This window comes from Camelina sativa, chromosome 6 (genome assembly GCF_030686135.1).
Source record: "Camelina sativa cultivar CO46 ecotype springtype chromosome 6, ASM3068613v1".
NCBI classification, from domain to species: domain Eukaryota; kingdom Viridiplantae; phylum Streptophyta; class Magnoliopsida; order Brassicales; family Brassicaceae; genus Camelina; species Camelina sativa.
In genome coordinates this window covers 317,219-336,208 of record NC_141885.1, presented here as the reverse complement: position 1 = coordinate 336,208, position 18,990 = coordinate 317,219, and the positions used below count along the sequence as shown (strand labels likewise).

General features: G+C 37.0%; 4 protein-coding genes across 6 annotated transcripts; 2 read left to right on the top strand and 2 right to left on the bottom strand.

Annotated features, from left to right (window-relative positions):
* The first annotated feature begins 2,120 nt into the window (after positions 1-2,120).
* Positions 2,121-4,454, top strand: LOC104793810 (nicotinate-nucleotide pyrophosphorylase [carboxylating], chloroplastic-like). Of its 2 annotated transcripts, none has more exons than XR_015560203.1 (9): positions 2,121-2,316; positions 2,404-2,552; positions 2,657-2,790; positions 2,880-3,026; positions 3,302-3,385; positions 3,503-3,660; positions 3,739-3,915; positions 4,016-4,083; positions 4,168-4,454. XR_015560203.1 is itself a non-coding variant. In XM_087455590.1 (9 exons), exons 1-9 carry the CDS (start codon positions 2,270-2,272, stop codon positions 4,262-4,264), a joined length of 1,056 nt encoding a protein of 351 aa, XP_087311716.1. In that variant the 5' UTR covers positions 2,121-2,269; the 3' UTR covers positions 4,265-4,454. The 2 variants fall into 2 exon arrangements, 1 of the variants encoding a protein (XP_087311716.1); XM_087455590.1 differs by having other exon boundaries at positions 3,508-3,660.
* Positions 4,376-5,802, bottom strand: LOC104789895 (uncharacterized protein At1g66480-like). Its single transcript, XM_010515550.3, has 3 exons — positions 5,488-5,802; positions 4,974-5,378; positions 4,376-4,605 (listed from the first exon to the last, which is right to left on the bottom strand). The coding sequence occupies exons 1-3, from the start codon at positions 5,659-5,661 to the stop codon at positions 4,549-4,551; spliced, it is 636 nt and encodes a 211-aa protein (XP_010513852.1). The 5' UTR covers positions 5,662-5,802; the 3' UTR covers positions 4,376-4,548.
* A 3,691-nt stretch (positions 5,803-9,493) lies between these two features.
* Positions 9,494-13,767, bottom strand: LOC104789893 (transcription factor IIIB 60 kDa subunit). 2 transcript variants are annotated; one of them, XM_010515548.2, is made up of 19 exons: positions 13,602-13,767; positions 13,409-13,483; positions 13,250-13,331; positions 12,988-13,063; positions 12,696-12,784; positions 12,520-12,605; positions 12,330-12,386; positions 12,092-12,204; positions 11,846-11,934; positions 11,643-11,729; positions 11,462-11,542; positions 11,170-11,313; positions 10,949-11,060; positions 10,763-10,845; positions 10,521-10,601; positions 10,356-10,439; positions 10,122-10,211; positions 9,863-9,919; positions 9,494-9,770 (listed from the first exon to the last, which is right to left on the bottom strand). In XM_010515548.2, the coding sequence occupies exons 2-19, from the start codon at positions 13,468-13,470 to the stop codon at positions 9,585-9,587; spliced, it is 1,659 nt and encodes a 552-aa protein (XP_010513850.2). In that variant the 5' UTR covers positions 13,471-13,483; positions 13,602-13,767; the 3' UTR covers positions 9,494-9,584. The 2 variants fall into 2 exon arrangements, with proteins under 2 accessions (XP_010513850.2, XP_010513851.2); XM_010515549.3 differs by having other exon boundaries at positions 13,581-13,698.
* A 1,786-nt stretch (positions 13,768-15,553) lies between these two features.
* Positions 15,554-18,592, top strand: LOC147942066 (uncharacterized). Its single transcript, XM_087455501.1, has 7 exons — positions 15,554-15,908; positions 15,955-16,098; positions 16,441-16,857; positions 16,951-17,500; positions 17,779-18,019; positions 18,076-18,157; positions 18,327-18,592. The coding sequence occupies exons 1-7, from the start codon at positions 15,554-15,556 to the stop codon at positions 18,590-18,592; spliced, it is 2,055 nt and encodes a 684-aa protein (XP_087311627.1).
* Positions 18,593-18,990: the final 398 nt, after the last annotated feature.

The window sequence follows — 18,990 nt, the reverse complement described above, 5'->3', positions numbered from 1 at the left end:
ACATATTACACGTGCCACTCTTTCGAATTTGGGGAGAAGAGAGAGATGAAAAAATGAAAAAAAAATGAGTGACTGATCAATTCAATTCAAGGGCAAGCAACATAAGTGTGGGAATAATAAACTTTTGAACGAGAAAAAGGGTTTAGTTTGTTGTGACATAGAGAAGGCTGTGACGGAGGGACCGGACCTCGTTGGAGCTTATTCTGCAAAGCAAACCTTCTTCCTATATCTTCATCCACAACCTTGCCGTCGCGGCGCCTGTTCCTCTTGATCCCACCAAAAAACTCGATATCGGTCTTGTACACGTACGTGTGACGTTGGGATTAAAACTAAATGAATTGAATGGGTTAGTGGTTGATCGTAAGGAAACGTTGAATTATCCAACAGTGGAACGTTTTGAGATAGACGAAGATATATATAAAAAAAAAAAAAAAAAAAAAAAAAAAAAAAAAAAAAAAAGATGAGAGATAAAAGCTGCTTTGATGGAGGAAATATATAAATATGGAGAGGGGAGAGAGACAAGGGTTTTATTTGAATGCTGTTTGATGATATTGTGAAAATTTTCAAAATAAACGAAAGAGGGAGGCGGCTTCTTCTAACTGTTCGACTTATTTTTCTTACTTGTTACATGCTTTGTGAGTTTGTGTAGGTGTACTTGTTATGTTTTTATGTTGAATTTTGTTGTGTGCATATATACTCGACACTCTAGCAGCCTATTTAGAAGCATTTCTTTATTTTATTAAAAAATTTCTAACATGTTTATTTTATTTATGTCACACATTTTTTTCCATGGTTTTTTATTTTTTATTTTGAACCAGTCAATTGTTCGAAGATATTTTTATAGTAGAACGACGTACAATGTAAGATGACAAAGTTGTCGTTTTAGTTGATTTAGAAAAAACCTTTGAATTAAATCGTATAATATATCCATATCTATTCGTATATGTATAAGAATCAAATATCATTTTAACTCTTTTTAGCCTTTTTATAGTGAAAGTCAACAATTTAAATTGTTTACGTACGTATAATAAACATGTTTTCATTGATCCTTTGGTTGAATAACGAATATAATAAAAATTATGTCTAAACGTATATTGTTTAAACAAATTTAAATTCTATATAGTATATATAAATTAGATAAACTTCAAAAAAACCAATAATATGTTATACTAATTTACTAATTTTGCAATATCTTTTAAATTCAAATATAAGTATGTTTTAGAGTAAGGAAAAAAGAATTTAACATGTCGGTAGAGATTACAAGAATAACGTTGGCTGTAGAAAATAAGAAAAAAGCATCAAAGAAATTGAAAGAAATGTATCGAACTTCTCAGCTAAAAGATAATGCATGAAGCACTTCACTATAATATTTATTAAGTAGAACGGGGTATGTGCCCCCACCTCTTTATCATATGGATCAGTCCCCGATTGTAGCAGTTTTAACAAGATATAATAAGATTTACAATAATTGACATGGAACTGGAGGAACAAATTAAATGCTCGATTGGGAAAATATGCGCATGTAAAGAAGATTTAAACATATGATTTTAATTATATTATAAAGTATTTACTATTTATTTCAAATTTGTTTCAAGACAAGTGGCAGAGGCAAACTGTCCAAGTGCACTCACTGTAAACTCACCTATCCTCGTTTCTCCTCTGTATCTCCGGAGGATTTGGAAGATTATTGGAAGCTAATCGATAAGGACTACATATGTGATGTGCTTAAGGTAAAAGCAGCATAGATTTTATTGTGTGTATTTGATTAAAAGGGAAAAAAATATCATTCTGCGTTAAACAAATATAATTTTCAAAAATAGCCCCATCATGATGATGTTTGTTCATCTCCTCAAGCGTTAAATACTTAAATGCATTCTCTATCCAAAATTTCAAGAGATTTTATGTGCGTTTCAAGTCTCTCCTTCTACAGTGCTACAATCCTCCTCATGGTATAATGAATTTCCCACATGATTCTCATGGTATAATGCAAAAAACTTGATCGGTCTTGTGACGTTGGGATTAAAATTAAATGAATGGAAGTTGGATCTCATATTTCGAAAACAAATAAAATGGGCCTTTTTAGGAGACATATAAAAGCCCAATAGATAGTTTCTTGGTTCAAGTCAACAACAACTGAACAACCAAACATCATCTCTCTTATGAGATAGACGACCACCAACAAGAAACAGAGTTTCTATTCCTTTTTTTTTTTTTTTTTTTGCCGATAAAAAACAAGAAACAGAGTTTGAGTCAGTCTCAGTAGCCTACAATGATCTCTGTCTCTATCTTCTCGCCTCACTTGGCCGCAATTCCAAGGTTTTTTCATCCGACAAAACAAAAACCCAATCTTTTGGTTTCCCTTCATTTTTTTCTCTGATAAAACCCAATCTCGATTGTCCTCAGGAGTTTTGTGAGAATGTCTGCTTCTGCGACTCAAACGCCCGGCGGAGGAGTTTCACAAGGTTCCATGGTCATCAAGCCTCCTTCACATCCTACTTACGATTTGAAAGCCGTTGTCAATTTAGCCCTAGCTGAAGATGCTGGTCATACAGGTTCACTCTCTCTCTCTCTCTCTCTTCACTTGCTTCGGTCTCTATAGTAAAGTTTCCATTTTTGTGGAAATTGAGTTGTTGAAATTGATGATTTTTGAGTGAAGGAGATGTAACGTGTTTGGCCACGATACCGTTTGATATGGAAGTGGAAGCTTATTTCTTGGCCAAGGAGGATGGTATCGTTGCTGGAATTGCTCTTGCTGACATGATTTTTGAACAAGTTGATCCCTCTTTGAAGGTTTCCCATCTTTTACCCCCTTCAAAATCAGTCATTTTGCTGGAATTTGTATGTGTCTTTTTGGCTAAGTGATTAGTGTTGAATCTCAGGTTGAATGGATGCGAAAGGACGGAGATTATGTTCATAAAGGACTGAAGTTTGGGAAAGTGTCAGGGAATGCACATATGATTGTTGTTGCTGAAAGAGTTGTCCTCAACTTTATGCAGAGGATGAGCGGAATTGCTACCCTTACCAAGGTCTTTTCTTTTTTTTTTTTTTTTTTTATCTCTATAGATTCTCAAGTATTTATTATTGTCTAGTCGTTGGTGTGGTTGCATTCATATTAACTTAGGTGATCTTATATCTTAATGAGAAGGATTTATTGGCTTAGTATATGGTTTATGGTAATACATCTATATCCATTCCTTCTTTGGTTCTATAATAGTGAATCGTGTCCAGCTAATTGGTTATTGTGTGTGTGTTTGTAAATTCTATGGAGAGTTTTTTAGATTGATGACTTTGTTTTCTGCAGTTAATGGCAGATGCTGCATGCCCTGCACGTATACTGGAGACGAGAAAAACTGCTCCTGGTTTGCGGTTGGTAGATAAATGGGCGGTACGTTCCACAGTTGTTTTATCTTTTTCAAACCCGACCACCATTGTTCTCTTCTTGGGAACATTTGGATTTCTGAGGTTACTATCTCTTGATACACCTCAAGTTTTCTTACTTAAGCTTAGGTTCTGATTGGTGGAGGGAGGAATCATAGGATGGGATTATTTGACATGGTGATGATAAAAGATAACCATATCTCAGCTGCCGGAGGTATAATAAATGCCATCAAATCCGTTGACGAATATCTTAAGCAAAAAAATCTCGAAATGGATGTTGAGGTAAATAAACTTTTTTGTGGCTGCAAGTTACAAGTGAAACATGTTATAATCAGTATCTATATCTCTCTCTACTTGAAGGTGGAGACGCGGACGCTTGAGGAAGTGAAGGAAGTGCTAGGATATGTTAGTGGATCCAAGACTCGGTTGACTAGAATAATGCTGGATAATATGGTTGTGCCGTTAGATAATGGAGACATCGATGTCACAATGCTTAAAGAAGCGGTAGAGCTAATCAACGGGAGATTCGAGACAGAGGTATGTCTGTCAGTGTGTTAGAAAGAAAGAAAGAAAGATGACACATTTCTTAGTGAAACAACACTCTGATGGAAGACTCTACTCTGATTTCATGATTCAGGCTTCGGGGAATGTTACCCTTGAGACAGTACACAAAATCGGACAGAGTGGAGTTACATTCATTAGCAGGTAAGAATTCTTTCTTCAAACCGGTTTAATTTACGTATTTGGAACTTTGGTCAGTAAAAACTGAAAGAATATGTATGAATGCAGCGGAGCTCTGACGCATTCGGTGAAAGCACTAGATATATCTCTGAAGATCGATACGGAGTTGGCTCTTGAGGTGGGAAGAAGGACAAAACGAGCATAAAAGAGCATATATGACTTCCACGTATTTTTACTTTCTTTTATTCCCGGCAAACAAAGTCAAAAATGTAACCAATAAGGTGAGACAAACTTATAAAATTTCTGGTTCTTGATGTAATAAATAAACTCTGAATAGATATATATATATATAGTGGAGACATGCATGGATGAATATTGAATAGCTTTCTCTCAAACGTTTTAGCGTTGTTTATGTACATAGAATTTGCAAGAAACGTTGGGAAGCACTCTTCTAATACGTTCCTATATATTTTATCTAAAAGTATTGGTTCAAGCGACGGTGATCTCGCTCCCTCCTTCTCTTTCCGCCATGAAACTCACTCGTTTCTGCAACATATCAATATCATCAATCAATCAACATTGTTGTATTCATCAATTTGTATAAACCTTTTTTTTTTTCATTTCAAAAGAATGAATCTAAATTTGTGTAATAGTTTTGTCTTATCTGGAAAGGTAACAACAACAGTGTATAAAAGTGTTAAAAGTAGCATGCAAAATTTGACCTCAACAAATATTTCTCAAACTACTCCGTTTTTTCCGATTAAAAGTGCTAACTTTTTCAACACTTAACATTATTAAATTCAACACGAGCTATATGCCACTCTAAGTTAGTTGCCATGTCATTACAAAATGTTTAAATGTTTTTGCTTGTTATTACCAAAACAAAGAAATGGAGAAAATATAAAGGAACATACCAAACGGGATTTGACTTCTCTCGTGGCGGCGTTGGAGACGGAGGCCGTGGGCTCTTCTTCTGTATTGTGAGGCGGTTCCTGGTGGTTCTGTTTGGCCATAAAGAGAGCAGCTATCTTTTGGGTGGCTTCGGCCTCCGTGGCTCCTTCCTTAACGAGCCTTTCAAGCTCCGCCTTGGGTACTCTCACCTTCACCCTAACCGCATCTCCTTCTTCTTTTGACGTCGTCGTCCATCCTCCTGCCGGTTTGAGTATGGAGAGATCTGAAGAAGATCTACGGGCAAGCATGAGGCTCTCAAGCCTCTCCTTCGCACTCACGTGGATTCCCGATCTTACCCTTCTCGGTGGACACTCTTTAACAGGCTCCACCACGAAATATAGCCGCTTCGCCTCCAACCTCTGCTTCGCCTGCACCCAAACATTAAACGCCTCAGTTTTGTCCATGCATGGTTCGTATAAGTTAACAAGAAAGTACATAATACTATATAGTAGTAGTTTTGATATATAAAAACCATACCTCAAGTGGTTTGGCTCGGGCACCGTAGTGTTTGACGGATTCGGAGTCTAACACAACGTGGCCGGGAAAGTCTTTCAAGACCTCCTCAGCCGTCACCGGAGTTCTCAGCTTAAAACTCTCACCGTCTATTTTCATGATTTTGGTCGTTTTCTTGCCGCCTAAACTGTTACCCATCTATAAACCCCTAAGATCAATTGGCTCTCCCCACAACAAAACAAAAACGGATAATAAAGCTTAATACGGAACCTTGAAATGAGGGCAGTGAGACAACAACTCGGTTGGGGGGGATTTTTAAATGATGGGGTTCGCAGACATGTGCAAATTGGGCGGTCGATTTATATAGTTGTAGATAGATACGTGGAAAACCTGGTCCATTTTTTTAATGTCAAAATTAATGGACAATTTACCTTTGACTACGACGATACGATTTTTACAAGCCTAGTTATTTAAAATGATTAGGATATGCTTTTTATAACTATTTTGAATTTTGTTAAATTAATGTAGTATACTACTATTCAACAAAAGATTGTACTTGTGTGAATCACCTGCAAACAATTAATTAATCTATTATAGCTTGTAGTGCCATGTTTATTTGAAGATAAATTATTATTATTTAAAACAGAAGAAAAAATCGCCGTTTTCCTATTCAAACTTTTTTTTTTTCTTCCTATGCCAACGTTGAAGTTGTTGAATTTTTGTAAGAGTTAAGTAATTGACTCAGTTGATGAAGGTATAAATGTCACCACAAAACCCCAAAATTGTTATAGAAAGACAGGCCATATATGTAAACTGAGGGTCCCTTATAATACTATCTAAATTGAAAATACAATTAGTGAAAAAAGTGCTAACTTTTTGGGAAATGGATTCTAGGTTGAAAAAATCAGGACTCTGTAAGCAATTTTCAACTTGACAACATCATGCGGATGCGTTACAACTCTTCTACTCTTGTGGACCATATTCATCAGTGCTTTGATTTTTGATTTGATTGATATACGCATCCATACATGTTCAAAGCTTAATGGATTGGTAATTTGCGGTAATCATTGATCTTTTGCCTTTTAAATATGTTTACTCGATCGATTGCCCTACTTTACGTTGATTACGGAAGACAAACGGTGCATACCTAAGAAAATTACTTTTTTTTTTTTTTTTTTTCTCATTATCACATTATGGATGCACATGCACTTTTTTGTCGATGAACTCTGGAAGTGTACTTGTCAGGTACATTTGTAAATACACTTTATACACAGGTACAGTCGTGTCTAAATTCTTAATTAACTATGATCCACTAATGAGATAGTTAAAAGTTAACATGCATATTATTTGGTTGTGGACCTAACCGCAAGTGTCGACTGATACTACAAATATGAGAAAAGAAAAGTCCAAAATGATGGTCTCCTTTGCAACTTGTAAAGCTCATTAAATACATAACAGCTGACACAATATTTCCACATCCTCTTATTTTTATCATCTATACTGTATATAGGGTTTCCAAATATCATTAATCATCGATTATGAGTTGTGATTAGTGTACAGATAATCATGAATTCGTAATCGGGTTACAATTACTTCCACATATACTCCTATCTTCATCATGGGGGTTTCCAAAAATCATTATTTCATCATCGATTATGAGTTGAGTAGTTTTTTTTTCCTAAATCAACTTGCCAATTATCTGTACACTATTAAAATTCAGTCGGCATTATGTAGCTTGATTTAAATAAAATAAAAATTAGGCTACATTTTTGACGAAATCAAAAGATTACCTGAACTTGTGATTACATACAATAATAATATGTTTATATATGCAGTATAAACGCTCTATGTATATAGAAATACAATTAAACGTGGTTGTTTATAAATGCTGATAAGGTGAGTCTAGAAGTAAGAAATGTTCAAAGAACGTGGCAAGACCGTGAAGGTTATTATCCAAACAAACAAAAAAGACCATGAGGGTTAGTTAAACAAGTACGTAACGTAATCACTGCGTGAGAAGCATACATGGGCCCTTAATATCGATATATATGTAACTTGTAAGCAAGCTCACGCAGTAGCATTTCCTGCGAAGTTGCCTAACCATGTCCACTAATAATGACTTAAAAAACATTTGAATCTTTCTTTATGGTCAATATCGGTCATCAGTAAGTCTTAAAATTATACTTTTCGTCTGGAATGGATTTGAGGTCTCGAAATACATTCAACAACAGAGGAGTAACATTTTCTTATTATCAATACAATATTGAACATAGTTTATGTACGTATTAGTAATTTAATTAATAGTATAAAGAATATCTTATAATTTGCTGATATATGGTTCAAATTAAACAGCTATACTAATTAATACACATTATTTACACGTGCATCATCCGGTATATATAAATATATATTTCGTAATTCGTAGTTGTTAAAAGCATAGATTATAATATCCTTTTGTCCGGACGATCTTTGATGATAGTTGTTGAAAGGCTAAAAGCATAGATCATCCATCTTGGACGTAACGTACGGAACAAAAATTTAACCATGGTTTCTATGAATCATACTACTTCCGCTGCTCGACTTTCGTAAGCACCTGAGCTTCACATGAACCGACATCACTCTTGCAACAAAGATGGATCTTTTCCACGTAATTAACCAATTAAGAGACTTAGAGTAATCATCAAAAATAAGAATAACAAACAAATATGGTGTTGACCCGGAGTGTGTTTCCTTGATAAGCAATTATACCTATATATGTCGGATGTAGAGATTTCCTTATTGTTACAAACAAAAGACTAGCTAGAGATAGGTGAAAAACAGAACTAACTAACTCATATATCATTTCCTAGCTAGGCAGCTGCTAGTTGCTCTCCTAAAAGCAGCTGTTGTTACGGAAAATACCCATTTTGAGCTTTGCACGTTGAAAATGATCGATTTTGATCATTAATTGTATAAATTAGAGAGCTCTCTCTTGCTTTAAACGTGATCATGCATACATTTAGACCAGGCCGTGAGGAGAAGCGCACCAGTTAGCAAATGATAGGGCCACAATTTAATTATTCTTACATTTTTATAATGATCAAATACAACATGAAAAGAACAAACCATGACGACAACCTCAATAAGTGAACCATTGGACAACCTGAAAAAGATGGATTGCAACTCAACCAGTTGTATGAAAAAGAAAGAAACCGACGACTTATACATCAATTTGTGTGAACTTTTATGGAAGACTCTTATCTCTCAATATATGGTTTTCCCATTTCATAGTTTGATCTGTTTTAGTTTCAATTTGGCATTTTAATTCTCTTTTAGCTGTAGAAGCTCCTTGCCCCCTAAACCTTTTATAGTTAATTTTGTTCCATTTGGTAATACAACTTCACATTGTATTAAAAAAAAAAAAAAAAAAAAAAAGAAGCTGAAACACCTAGAAAACGGTTCAAAGTTTAGTGGGGAAAACGAAATATCCTACTATAAATGATGCACTCACACAGGAATTAAAAATTAAAGGCAACAAAATTCACATACATAACCGAAAAATGTTAATCCGGACCAAAAAACCCGGTAAAACTCAACATTAGAAATGTTGATCATAGAGAGAAAGAGAGATGGATGAGTCAACGAAATAACCGAAAACGCTGCTAGACGCTGTTAGCTGGAGCCCCGACAGCAAACGGGTAATGTTATTAGGGATGTCATATGCTTATATAAAAGCACACTAATCTGGTAGTGCGGTGTTTTGGATTTGCAGGTGAAGCTAAACAACATGTTGTTTCCACACGGCTCGTATAAACTGCTTGGCATGGTCACCAAACAACATGATGGTTGCGTCAAGAAATAATGCGTCTGATGACTCGCTCTACTTCTGTTCTCTCGTTTCAACTGAAAAACTAGTGAACTAATATTATGTGATAATAACTTTATGGTTTTGTGAATTCTTCAGAAGAGTTCTTAAAGCCTAATTAGCTCGATTTCTATTTCAATTTTCTCAACTTGTTGCAAAAATAATGAGACATCATGATCGTCTGGGTGTTCTTGCAAACCATAGTACCCTCGATTAATCTCACTGTACCCAAATTGAGTGTCAAGGCTCAAAATATACAAGTATAAAGTATCATCTCTTAATACAATCCAAAATCATAACCATCCTCTTCCTCTTCTTCCGCTTGGTCTTCATAGAATTTCTCATCTGTGTTCATCTCGTATGGTGCTGCGTCATCTTCTTCATCTTCAACAGTCTCATGCTCTTCCTTGTTCTTCTCTGTAACTGTCTCGGTTTTCGATTTCTTCTGTGACTTCTCAGCTGGCTGAAATGAAGAAGAATCAAGAACAAAATTCTAAATTAAGACCTGAAAGTGATGAGAACTAAGGAAACAAGAAGAGAGGATAATAAACTTACGAAAGTATCAAAGAGCTCGTCCAAAGCATCGTAGTTGATACACCTACTACTAAGTCTCTGTAAGAGACAGAGTCAAGACTCAAGTCAGAAAGAGGAAGAAACACACTCCAAAAGTTTTCTTTAGAGCTATGTATTATTAGATATGTTCCGGTTTCAGGGTTTAATTTCGCAGATGGTAATAGCTGAATAAACTTGGTTACATTCACAATACTCCGCTTCTAAGTATTAAAGGCATCAAAGAAGATGTGCATAGTTTTACCTTCCTCTCAAGTGTTCTTCGAACTGCTTCCGCGGCTGTAGCTGGTGGAGGCGCGTTCATTGCTTCCTCAGCACGTTTTTGTCGCTTTTCCTATATCAAGAGAGAAAAGAGAACAAGAGTTTGATTGAGAGAAACCATATAGGTCATTAATGGACATCATAATATTTTCCATAAGTCAAATACTTGATATAAAAGCATGAACATAATAATTGCAAACTTTTAAATCGAGAGCACCTTTCTAGATTTAATCACATCTGCGCATTCTGGGAAATTAGCATTGCTCGCAGCTTCACTAGCTGCCTTCTTAGCTGCTTGTTCCTGGAAAACAATATAATTTGGTAAGATTCTTATGTTTATAACAACTCAGAAGGAATACAAGAGAAGATAGATGATATATACCCTAAGATATGGTCCGTTTTCTAACTCAAATATGGTCTTCTTCAAGAGTATTTCGTCCTCATTGAGAAAACAGCCACCCACCTGGGACACAGTGAAAAATCAAACCATTAAATGTTAAGTGAAAATGTTGTAAGGAAAACAGACCGAGATAGAGTGAAGAGAATTTTTCCACATTATCCATCTTTCCAGGTTAAAACATTCTACTTAGAATCTAATACAACACAAGGGAAATTATTGCCCACCTCATCATCACCATCGAGATAGGAAAGATTGCCTGATTCATCCGAAGCTTCAGCATCCCAATCTGTTTCACTTTCACTTTTCTCTGAGACACCACAAAAAAAAATTCTCAAGGGCTCAAACAATAGCAAAAAAAAAGAAAACTCTAATCTATTTCCATAGTTGTTCATCGTGGTTAAGCTACGTACCTTTTTCTTCCTCGTTTTCTTCTCTAGCTGCTTTTTCCATTCTCTCTTTCTCTGCTCGCTGGAAAGCAGGAGGATCCGACCCACCAACAACTCCACCAGAAATTTTAATGAACTGCCGGAAAAATTATTTCTGATTGTCAACTCTCGATCGGAGCCATTAATTTGTCGCCAGTTGCATAACCTTAAAATAAAAATGGAAAGAGACAAGTCCGGAGACTTACATCATCGTGACAGTCCTTACATAATCCATAACCAAAAGGTTTTAAATCCTTATGTTTACAGTTCACTAGTCCTTCGTCAGAATTTGGTCTTCGGGTATAAGTTTGTTTACGCAATATGTTTTCGCTTTTATCAAGCGCATCAACCTAGACAAGCATGTACAAACAATTGAAAAAGGATCAGCATAAACACAACAAGTAATTATATATATGAGGGGAAAAAAAAAGTGACAATATCTAAAAAGCGTATAACTCTACAACTAGAAACGATTTGTAACATAACCCTGCAACTCACAGTTAAACTTGCAGCCTCGGTATTAGCAAACTCATTCAATCTTTTGGTTATTGTTGCTTCACACATATGCACCGTTTTTGCCTGAGAAAATATTTAAAAACACACACATTAAATCGACTCATCTCCTTGCTCTCTCATCTTTATAACAATACAATATTCTATATAATGATCATATTCTTACAATATCTGCCCTAGAGCACGTGATACCATGAGAAAGTGCAGCTATGTAAATAGCTGCTCCACATATTCCACTTGGTTTCCGGCCGGTCTGCAAAGCCAATAAATAGATGGCCAACATTAACACAAGCCATAATAATAAGTAACTCTAAGACAAAAGAACATGTAGGAAACTATCTATCCTTGTAACAATAAATAAAATCGCACCTGCATCCAATCTCTCTTCATACTAGATATAATGCTTGTAACCGTTTTCAAGAAATTTTTTGGAATATTGTTTGCACCTTTCAATAAGCCTGCAAGTGTATAATGAAACAAGGATTTGATATAACTGTATGTTTCTATTTGGACTGATGTTCACACCAACTAATTAAAAAAAAACAAAAAATAGAATGTTCTGCATCATCAACCCGATAAAGAAAAAGAATGGGAGCCAAAAGACGACATACTTACTGTTTACGAATCGAGGAATGTAGATTGAAGGATCAACAAGCTCCTCATAGTTCCTGTTTTCCACAAGGTACAGCAATTCGCAGAGTTGCAAGTAGACAGAACCTAACTCGTAACTAGACATGAAACCAATATATACCAGCATTACTCAGACTCTGCATGCAGTAGTCTTAACAGGCAGGCTAATTAGGCTATCAAATAAAGAGAAAAGTAGTATGAGAATGAAAACAACGCATCTTACACGCTAACTCGAAGGTAGCTTGAAAAATCAATAAGAAGTATCGGAATTTTCTCTGTCCTACCAAGTAAAGAAAGTGTTTGGTTAACATATATACAGCGAAATAAGGCATCACCCGTAACATCATAACTCATCAGCATGATATATAACGAGGGAAAGAAATCTGTAAGTAGGATTTTACTAAGATTCTAACCTGCAAGTCCTGCAAGTCAAGTAGAGACAGGAAGACTGTACAAGTTCCGTTCTGCGCCCTTTGGTGAAGTTTTGGTGAAGTGCCATCTTCAGAAGATAAAATAATAAAGTTAGACAGAATCCTGACAGATTGACTGATAAATAATATTCAGACGATATGTAAAAACCTAAACATACTTCAAAGAATTTGGCAGCCGTCTCAATCAAATAATCTTTGTCATCACCAATTCCCAAGGCATCTTTCAAATTCCTTAACTCATCTTTAGCTGCCAAAAACAAAAAAGGTATGCATGTATGTGAAATACAGTAGAGAATAAGGAGTTAGGAGGCTAAAAGATGAGCCAGCAGTGAATGTGTGCAAGTGGTAAAGATCAAACCGAACATAAACGAAAGCTGAAGACTAGCTAGATCATGTATCAGTGGCAGTACTATTAAGGCCAGCAGTGAACAGAAGAAAGTCTTTATATACCTATTCTCAATCTCCTTTCACGTGAGACTGAAATCCCACTCTGAACACTCCTCACTATGTTACCTGACGCTTGGCTCTGCAGACACAGAAATAAATAATTTCAAACCACTAGCTAGAGAGAGAAGAACATCATCATCTTTATATCTTAGAAGAGATTTGGGAAATAATAATAATGAGATATATATATATATATATAGTCTATTATTGATCACAATTCATTCTAGGTCTAAATAATGAGGGAGCTTTGCGTAGATAGATAGACCTGTCCAGCCGCATTCTTAACGAAGGTAACATCAGTAGAAAAATTGAAGTTTTCCAATATCCTCCCACATAAATCACATGCCCTACAAAAGCAAAAAAAGCTCATCATAACTCGGAGCTATAGAAATCGCAAGTTTTAAAAATCCAAAACTCTACTTACAAACCACCGTCGAAGGGGCGAATTCCGGGGACATTCTTCGCACAATGGTTACACCACACCATGGCTGCCCCTTCTCTAAAACTCACAAGAGATTTTGATTGTTACGAAAATCTCGCGAGGAAGTGTAAAGGGTATATTCATTCGTGATTCGTGTATGAAAAGAAAAACTCACTTAATAATATAACCAACATACCCGTGCTAGCTGTGACGGTGACGGCGGCGGAGGCGGAGGCGGAAGAAGGCAGAGAAGAAAGCTGAGAGATTTCCGATAGTTTATATCGATCGAGTTCGGGTCTAAAGTGTAACGCAAAAGTTCGCCTAGGATGTTAAAATGGGCCAGAATTTCGCAGGCCTGTCTTATAAAAATTAGCTTGATCTTACACTAAATGGGCCAGAATCTTTCACTTCCTCCGTCGTTTTATACTAAATATCCTAAATTGTTAACATGTCAAAATATTTTTAAAAATATCACAAGAGTTAGAACATTTCAATACCAAAATTAGGCCTGGGTAAATATACGGATCCGAATATCCGATTCGAACCTGTATCCAAAACTGTAAAATATCTGAACGGGTTTTAAATCTCTAAATCTGAAAACTTGAATCCGAATCCGAATCCGATCCGAACGGGAATCCGAATATACCCACATTATTAATATATAGTAATAATATATTAGTAATAATTATAATTTTAATAATATAAGTGTTCAAAATATTCAGATTTTTAGATATTTTTGATAATTTGAAGTATTTAAACTGTTTATTAGTCAATTTGGGTAAAAAATACTCTAATTTTTTTGATATATTGCGTATTATTGAATAATTTAGACACTAAAATTTTGAGTTTTGTAATTTTCGGGTAATACGAATCCGAATCCGAACCCGAAATACCCGATCCAAAAATCCGAATTACCCGCAAACTCGAAAATCCGAATTACCCGAACCGAACCCGAACAGGTACCCGAATGTCCAGGCCTAACCAAAATATCATAACTGTTGTAGCGTCAGGATTCTTCGAGAATGTGAAGAAAAACAGACCAAAACTTCCTCCAGTTTTTTGCCATGACTGGAATCTTGCTTCTGAGCTTCCGATCGGTAAGTCAAAAGTACCGAATCCACGATCTGGAGGAAGACATGGTCTTCTTCACCAAGCATCGATTGACTCTACCGGCATCTTTGCTTCTCGTCTCCATCTACTTATTGGTGACGATAACAAGTGATCAGAGATTTTGATTGATTTTAAGCTCAACGAGGTTAACACTTTCTTACTTACTCATGCGATGTTATCAGTGGCGGAGCTAGAAAATCAGTAGATCAGGGTCAAAAAAAATTATTGGGGTCAATTCTGTTATTTAAAAATTTTACAAGGGTAAATTGTGCTATTTTATAGGGGTCAATTTATTTATTTTTCCTATAATTTCAGCTATTTTAAAAAATTCACCAGGGTCAACATGGTTACCTCCTACCTCCGCCACTGGATGTTATTTGTATGTATCGTAGTTCCAAACTGATGTATCTGCTTTGTAATGGTCGTCTTTATATTGAGAGGTTTTTAGTGAATGAATGAGTTAAAGATTTTTATTTATGGTAATGTGATTCAGACAATGGTGTATCGTTTTGATTTTTTTTCTTAAAAGTGTTCGTGAAATCATTTAATTTCTTGCGGTCAAGTAATTGTAGGGTTTTTTTTTGAAGCATTTCATCAAACATTTGCACAACGTTTTTATATATTGTCTGCACACACATTTCTCAAAACTGAAGAAAATTGGGTTATAAATTAAGAAGTTTATAACTCATAAGTAGATTTCAATGCTTGAGCAGGAACCAAACAGTTCGATGTGGATAGCATTGGTGTTTGTGAGTAGTACGATAAGCTGATCATCATTTACTTTTAGATAAAAACGTTACAAACCATCGTCGTAGGGGCAAATTCAGGGAATATTTTTCGCACAATGGTTACACCACACCATGGTTATTTTTGGAGCAAGTGGAAATCTTTCAGAATCCTAATACCGTATGTTAGAGCGTAGCTCTACTTCTTTTAGCAGTGTGAATAATGAGAGTTTTTTGTTGGAATATTAGAGGCCTGAATGGTCTATCTCGACAGAGATTTTTGCGGAGTTAGGTAGGTAAGTTTAAGCCCATAATGGGCAGTGTTTTGGAGACCCATGTATCGGAAGAGAATGCAAGGCAAGTTTTTGAGGCTTCTTTCCCGGGTTGGAGGTACGAATTTAACTATGAGTTGGTGGAGAATGGTAGGATCTGGTTGTTGTGGGATCCTACAATCTCAGTTATATGTTTTTACAAGTCAGCGCAAGTGATGTTGTGTGGGGTGTTTAACCCAGCAACTGGAGAGAGTTTCTCAGTTGGTTTTGTTTATGCTTACAACACTCAAGTTCAAAGGAGGGAGCTTTGGAGGGATATTGCAAGAATTTTCCAAGAGTCCCCTGCTAGGGAACCTTCCATTGTTGTTAATGGGGGACTTCAATCAAATATTATCTGTTGATGAACATTATTCGGTGATTCCTTATACTCTTCTGTTGCCAGGGATGTCTGAGTTCAAAAGTTGCTTAGAGGATAATGAATTGTCGGACATGCCTAGTAGAGGAACTTTCTTCACGTGGTTTAATGGTCAACATGATGATCCTATAATGAGGAAACTCGATAGGGCGATAGTGAATGATGCGTGGCGTAATAAGTTTCTAGAGGCGGTTGCAATATTTGAGTCTCCAGGAGACTCGGACACTCACCATGCTTAGTCCACACCTCATCAGTGGTCAGCACACGAAAAAACCATTCAAGTATTTCTCCTTCCTCTTTACTCACCCACAGTTTAAAACCAGAATTAAGAAGGCTTGGCAAAGAGAGGTTTGTGTAGGTTCCAAATTGTATACCCTTGGTCAGTGGTTGAAGGTCACTCGTCTTTCGTGTAGGAGACTGAATAGAGAGGAGTTTGGTAATATACAACAAAGAACCAAAGAAGCTTTGGAACACCTAGAGCTGGTTCAGGCGATCCTTATGTCTACTCGTCAGATGCAAACTTCAGACAGGAGTTTGTGGCTAGGAAAGCTTGGAAGTTCTTTGAAAAAGCTCAGGATTCATTATATCGACAAAAATCTCGTATTAGGTGGTACAAAGATGGGGATGCCAACACGTCTTTCTTCCACAAGACGGTCATAGCTAACCAAGGAAAGAACTGCATCAAGTTTATGAAGGGAACAAATGAGGATCTGATTCACAATGCGAACCAAATCAAAGACATGATCCTGTCATATTATCACAGGCTCTTAGGAACTGTCAATGATGAAGTGGAACCTATGTCTACAGAGGAGATCAAGGATCTTACTTCATTCAAATGTGGAACATCTTTGGCCAACCAACTGTTAAATGTACCTACACCTGAGGAAATCAGAAGGACAATTGCAACAATGCCAAAGAATAAAGCATCGGGTCCTGACGGGTTCCCAGTCGAGTTCCTCTGGGAAGCCTGGGACGAAGTGGGAGTTCTAGTGATTTAGGCGGTACAAGAATTCTTCACCTCAGGGGTTTTACCTAGAATCGTCAACACCACAGTGATAGCCTTAATACCAAAGATCCCAGGAGCGGATAAGATAAGCCAGTTTCAACCGGTTTCATGTTGCAATACGGTGTACAAAATCATATCCCGGCTTTTAAAGCAGAAGTTGAAATTGTTTGTCTCAGATTCATTGCAAGGGAATCAAGTAGGGTTTATCCAAGGTCGCCAATTGTGTGAAAATGCTCTCTTGGCCTCGGAGTTAGTAACGAATTTTCATGTTGATGGGGAGACTAACAAGGGGTGTTCACAGGTAGATCTAGCCAAGGCTTATGACAACCTAGACTGGCGGTTAATTTTGAACGACCTCCATGCCTTTGATCTACCGGAGAAGTTTATTGGGTGGCTTAATGTCTGCTTCTCTACTCCAACCTTTAGCATTGCAGTGAATGGTGAGTTAATAGGGTTCTTTCCTGGCAAGAAAGGATTAAGACATGGTGATCCCATATCATCTTTCTTATTCCTTATGGCAATGGATATATTGTCGAAAAAACTCGAGAAAGGTTTGCTCAACCGGAGGTTCGGACCTCATCCTTTATGTATTGCTCCAGTAGTATCTCACCTAAGTTTTGCTGATGATATCCTCATCTTCTTCGATGGACGAGAATACTCATTGCATAGCATCTTACAAATCCTTGAAGAGTTTAAAAGAAAGTCGGGGTTGGGGTTAAACAGAGAAAAACAGTTCTATTTCTCAATGGTGGAGATTCTCAGAGGACAACAAGTATGGCAACTTATACGGGTTTGAGTCACGGGTCTCTTCCAGTCAGATATTTGGGGGTTCCTCTGACTTCAAGGAAATTGGCTAAGCATCACTATCAGCCGTTGATTGACAAAATTCATTGGAAGTTTTCTGCATGGACTGTGAGGCATATGTCCTTTGCGGGGAAGCTTCAACTGATCCAGTCGGTGATATACTCAACGGTAACTTTTTGGGCTTCTATCTTCCTTCTCCCTACTAAATGTCTAGAGGAAATAGAGCGTATCTGTAATGCCTTCATGTGGAAGGGTGCTCCTAATTCAGCTAGAGGCGCCAAAGTAAGCTAGGAATCAGTGTGTATGAGTAAGGAAAGTGGCGGTCTTGGGTTAAAAAGGTTACTGCCTTGGAACAAAGTCTTGGGGTTAAAGTTGATCTAGTTGCTTTTCTCTATAGCAGGGTCTCAGTGGGTTTCCTGGGTAAGAAGAAACTTAATAAGACGAGAGAAATTCTGGGAAATGGTGAATTTATACTCGGGGAGTTGGATATGTAAGAGCATATGTAAGCTTCGTGCTCTAGCTAGGCCATTTGTGGTTTGTAAAGTGGGTATAGGGATCACGTGCAGTTTTTAGAGTGACAACTGGACAGGTTTGGGGCCATTATTGGACATTACGGGAGAGAGGGGTCCAATGTCAACAGGGCTACCCAAGAACGCAGTGGTTGCAGAAGCTCTGAGGAATGGTGACTGGTGGATCTCAGGAAGTCGGAGTAGAAATCCCATCAAAGTCCTGTTAAAGGATTGCATTATGCCTGCTTCTATAGTAAACCCACAAGCGGATGGTGAGGATGATGTTTTCTTGTGGAAAGTGGGAGAGACAGAGGCTTCAGCTAGGTTCTCCACGGCCAGAACATGAGAATATCTAAATCCGTCTGGGCATAGAGTTGAATGGTGTGATTTTGTGTGGTTCAAGGGGAGGATTCCTAAACATGCCTTCATTACTTGGCTGGTGGCGAGACACATATTGAACACGAGAGACAGGCTAATCGGATGGGGACTGGCGGTTCCATCGGTGTGCTTGCTTTTTGGGTCATTTGATGAATCCATGCAACATTTATTCTTCGATTGTAGTTTCTCAAAGGAGGTATTTTTACTCAAGAGCGAGGGTTTGGCCTCCAAATCGGTTTCAGGATTGTTTACGGTGGGTAAAGAACCCGTCTCGAGGCAGAAAGGTGGCAACTATTCTAAGCTTGGCTTTCGAGGCTTCGATCTATCTACTATGGAAGGAATGCAACTCAAGGCTTCACACAGCAA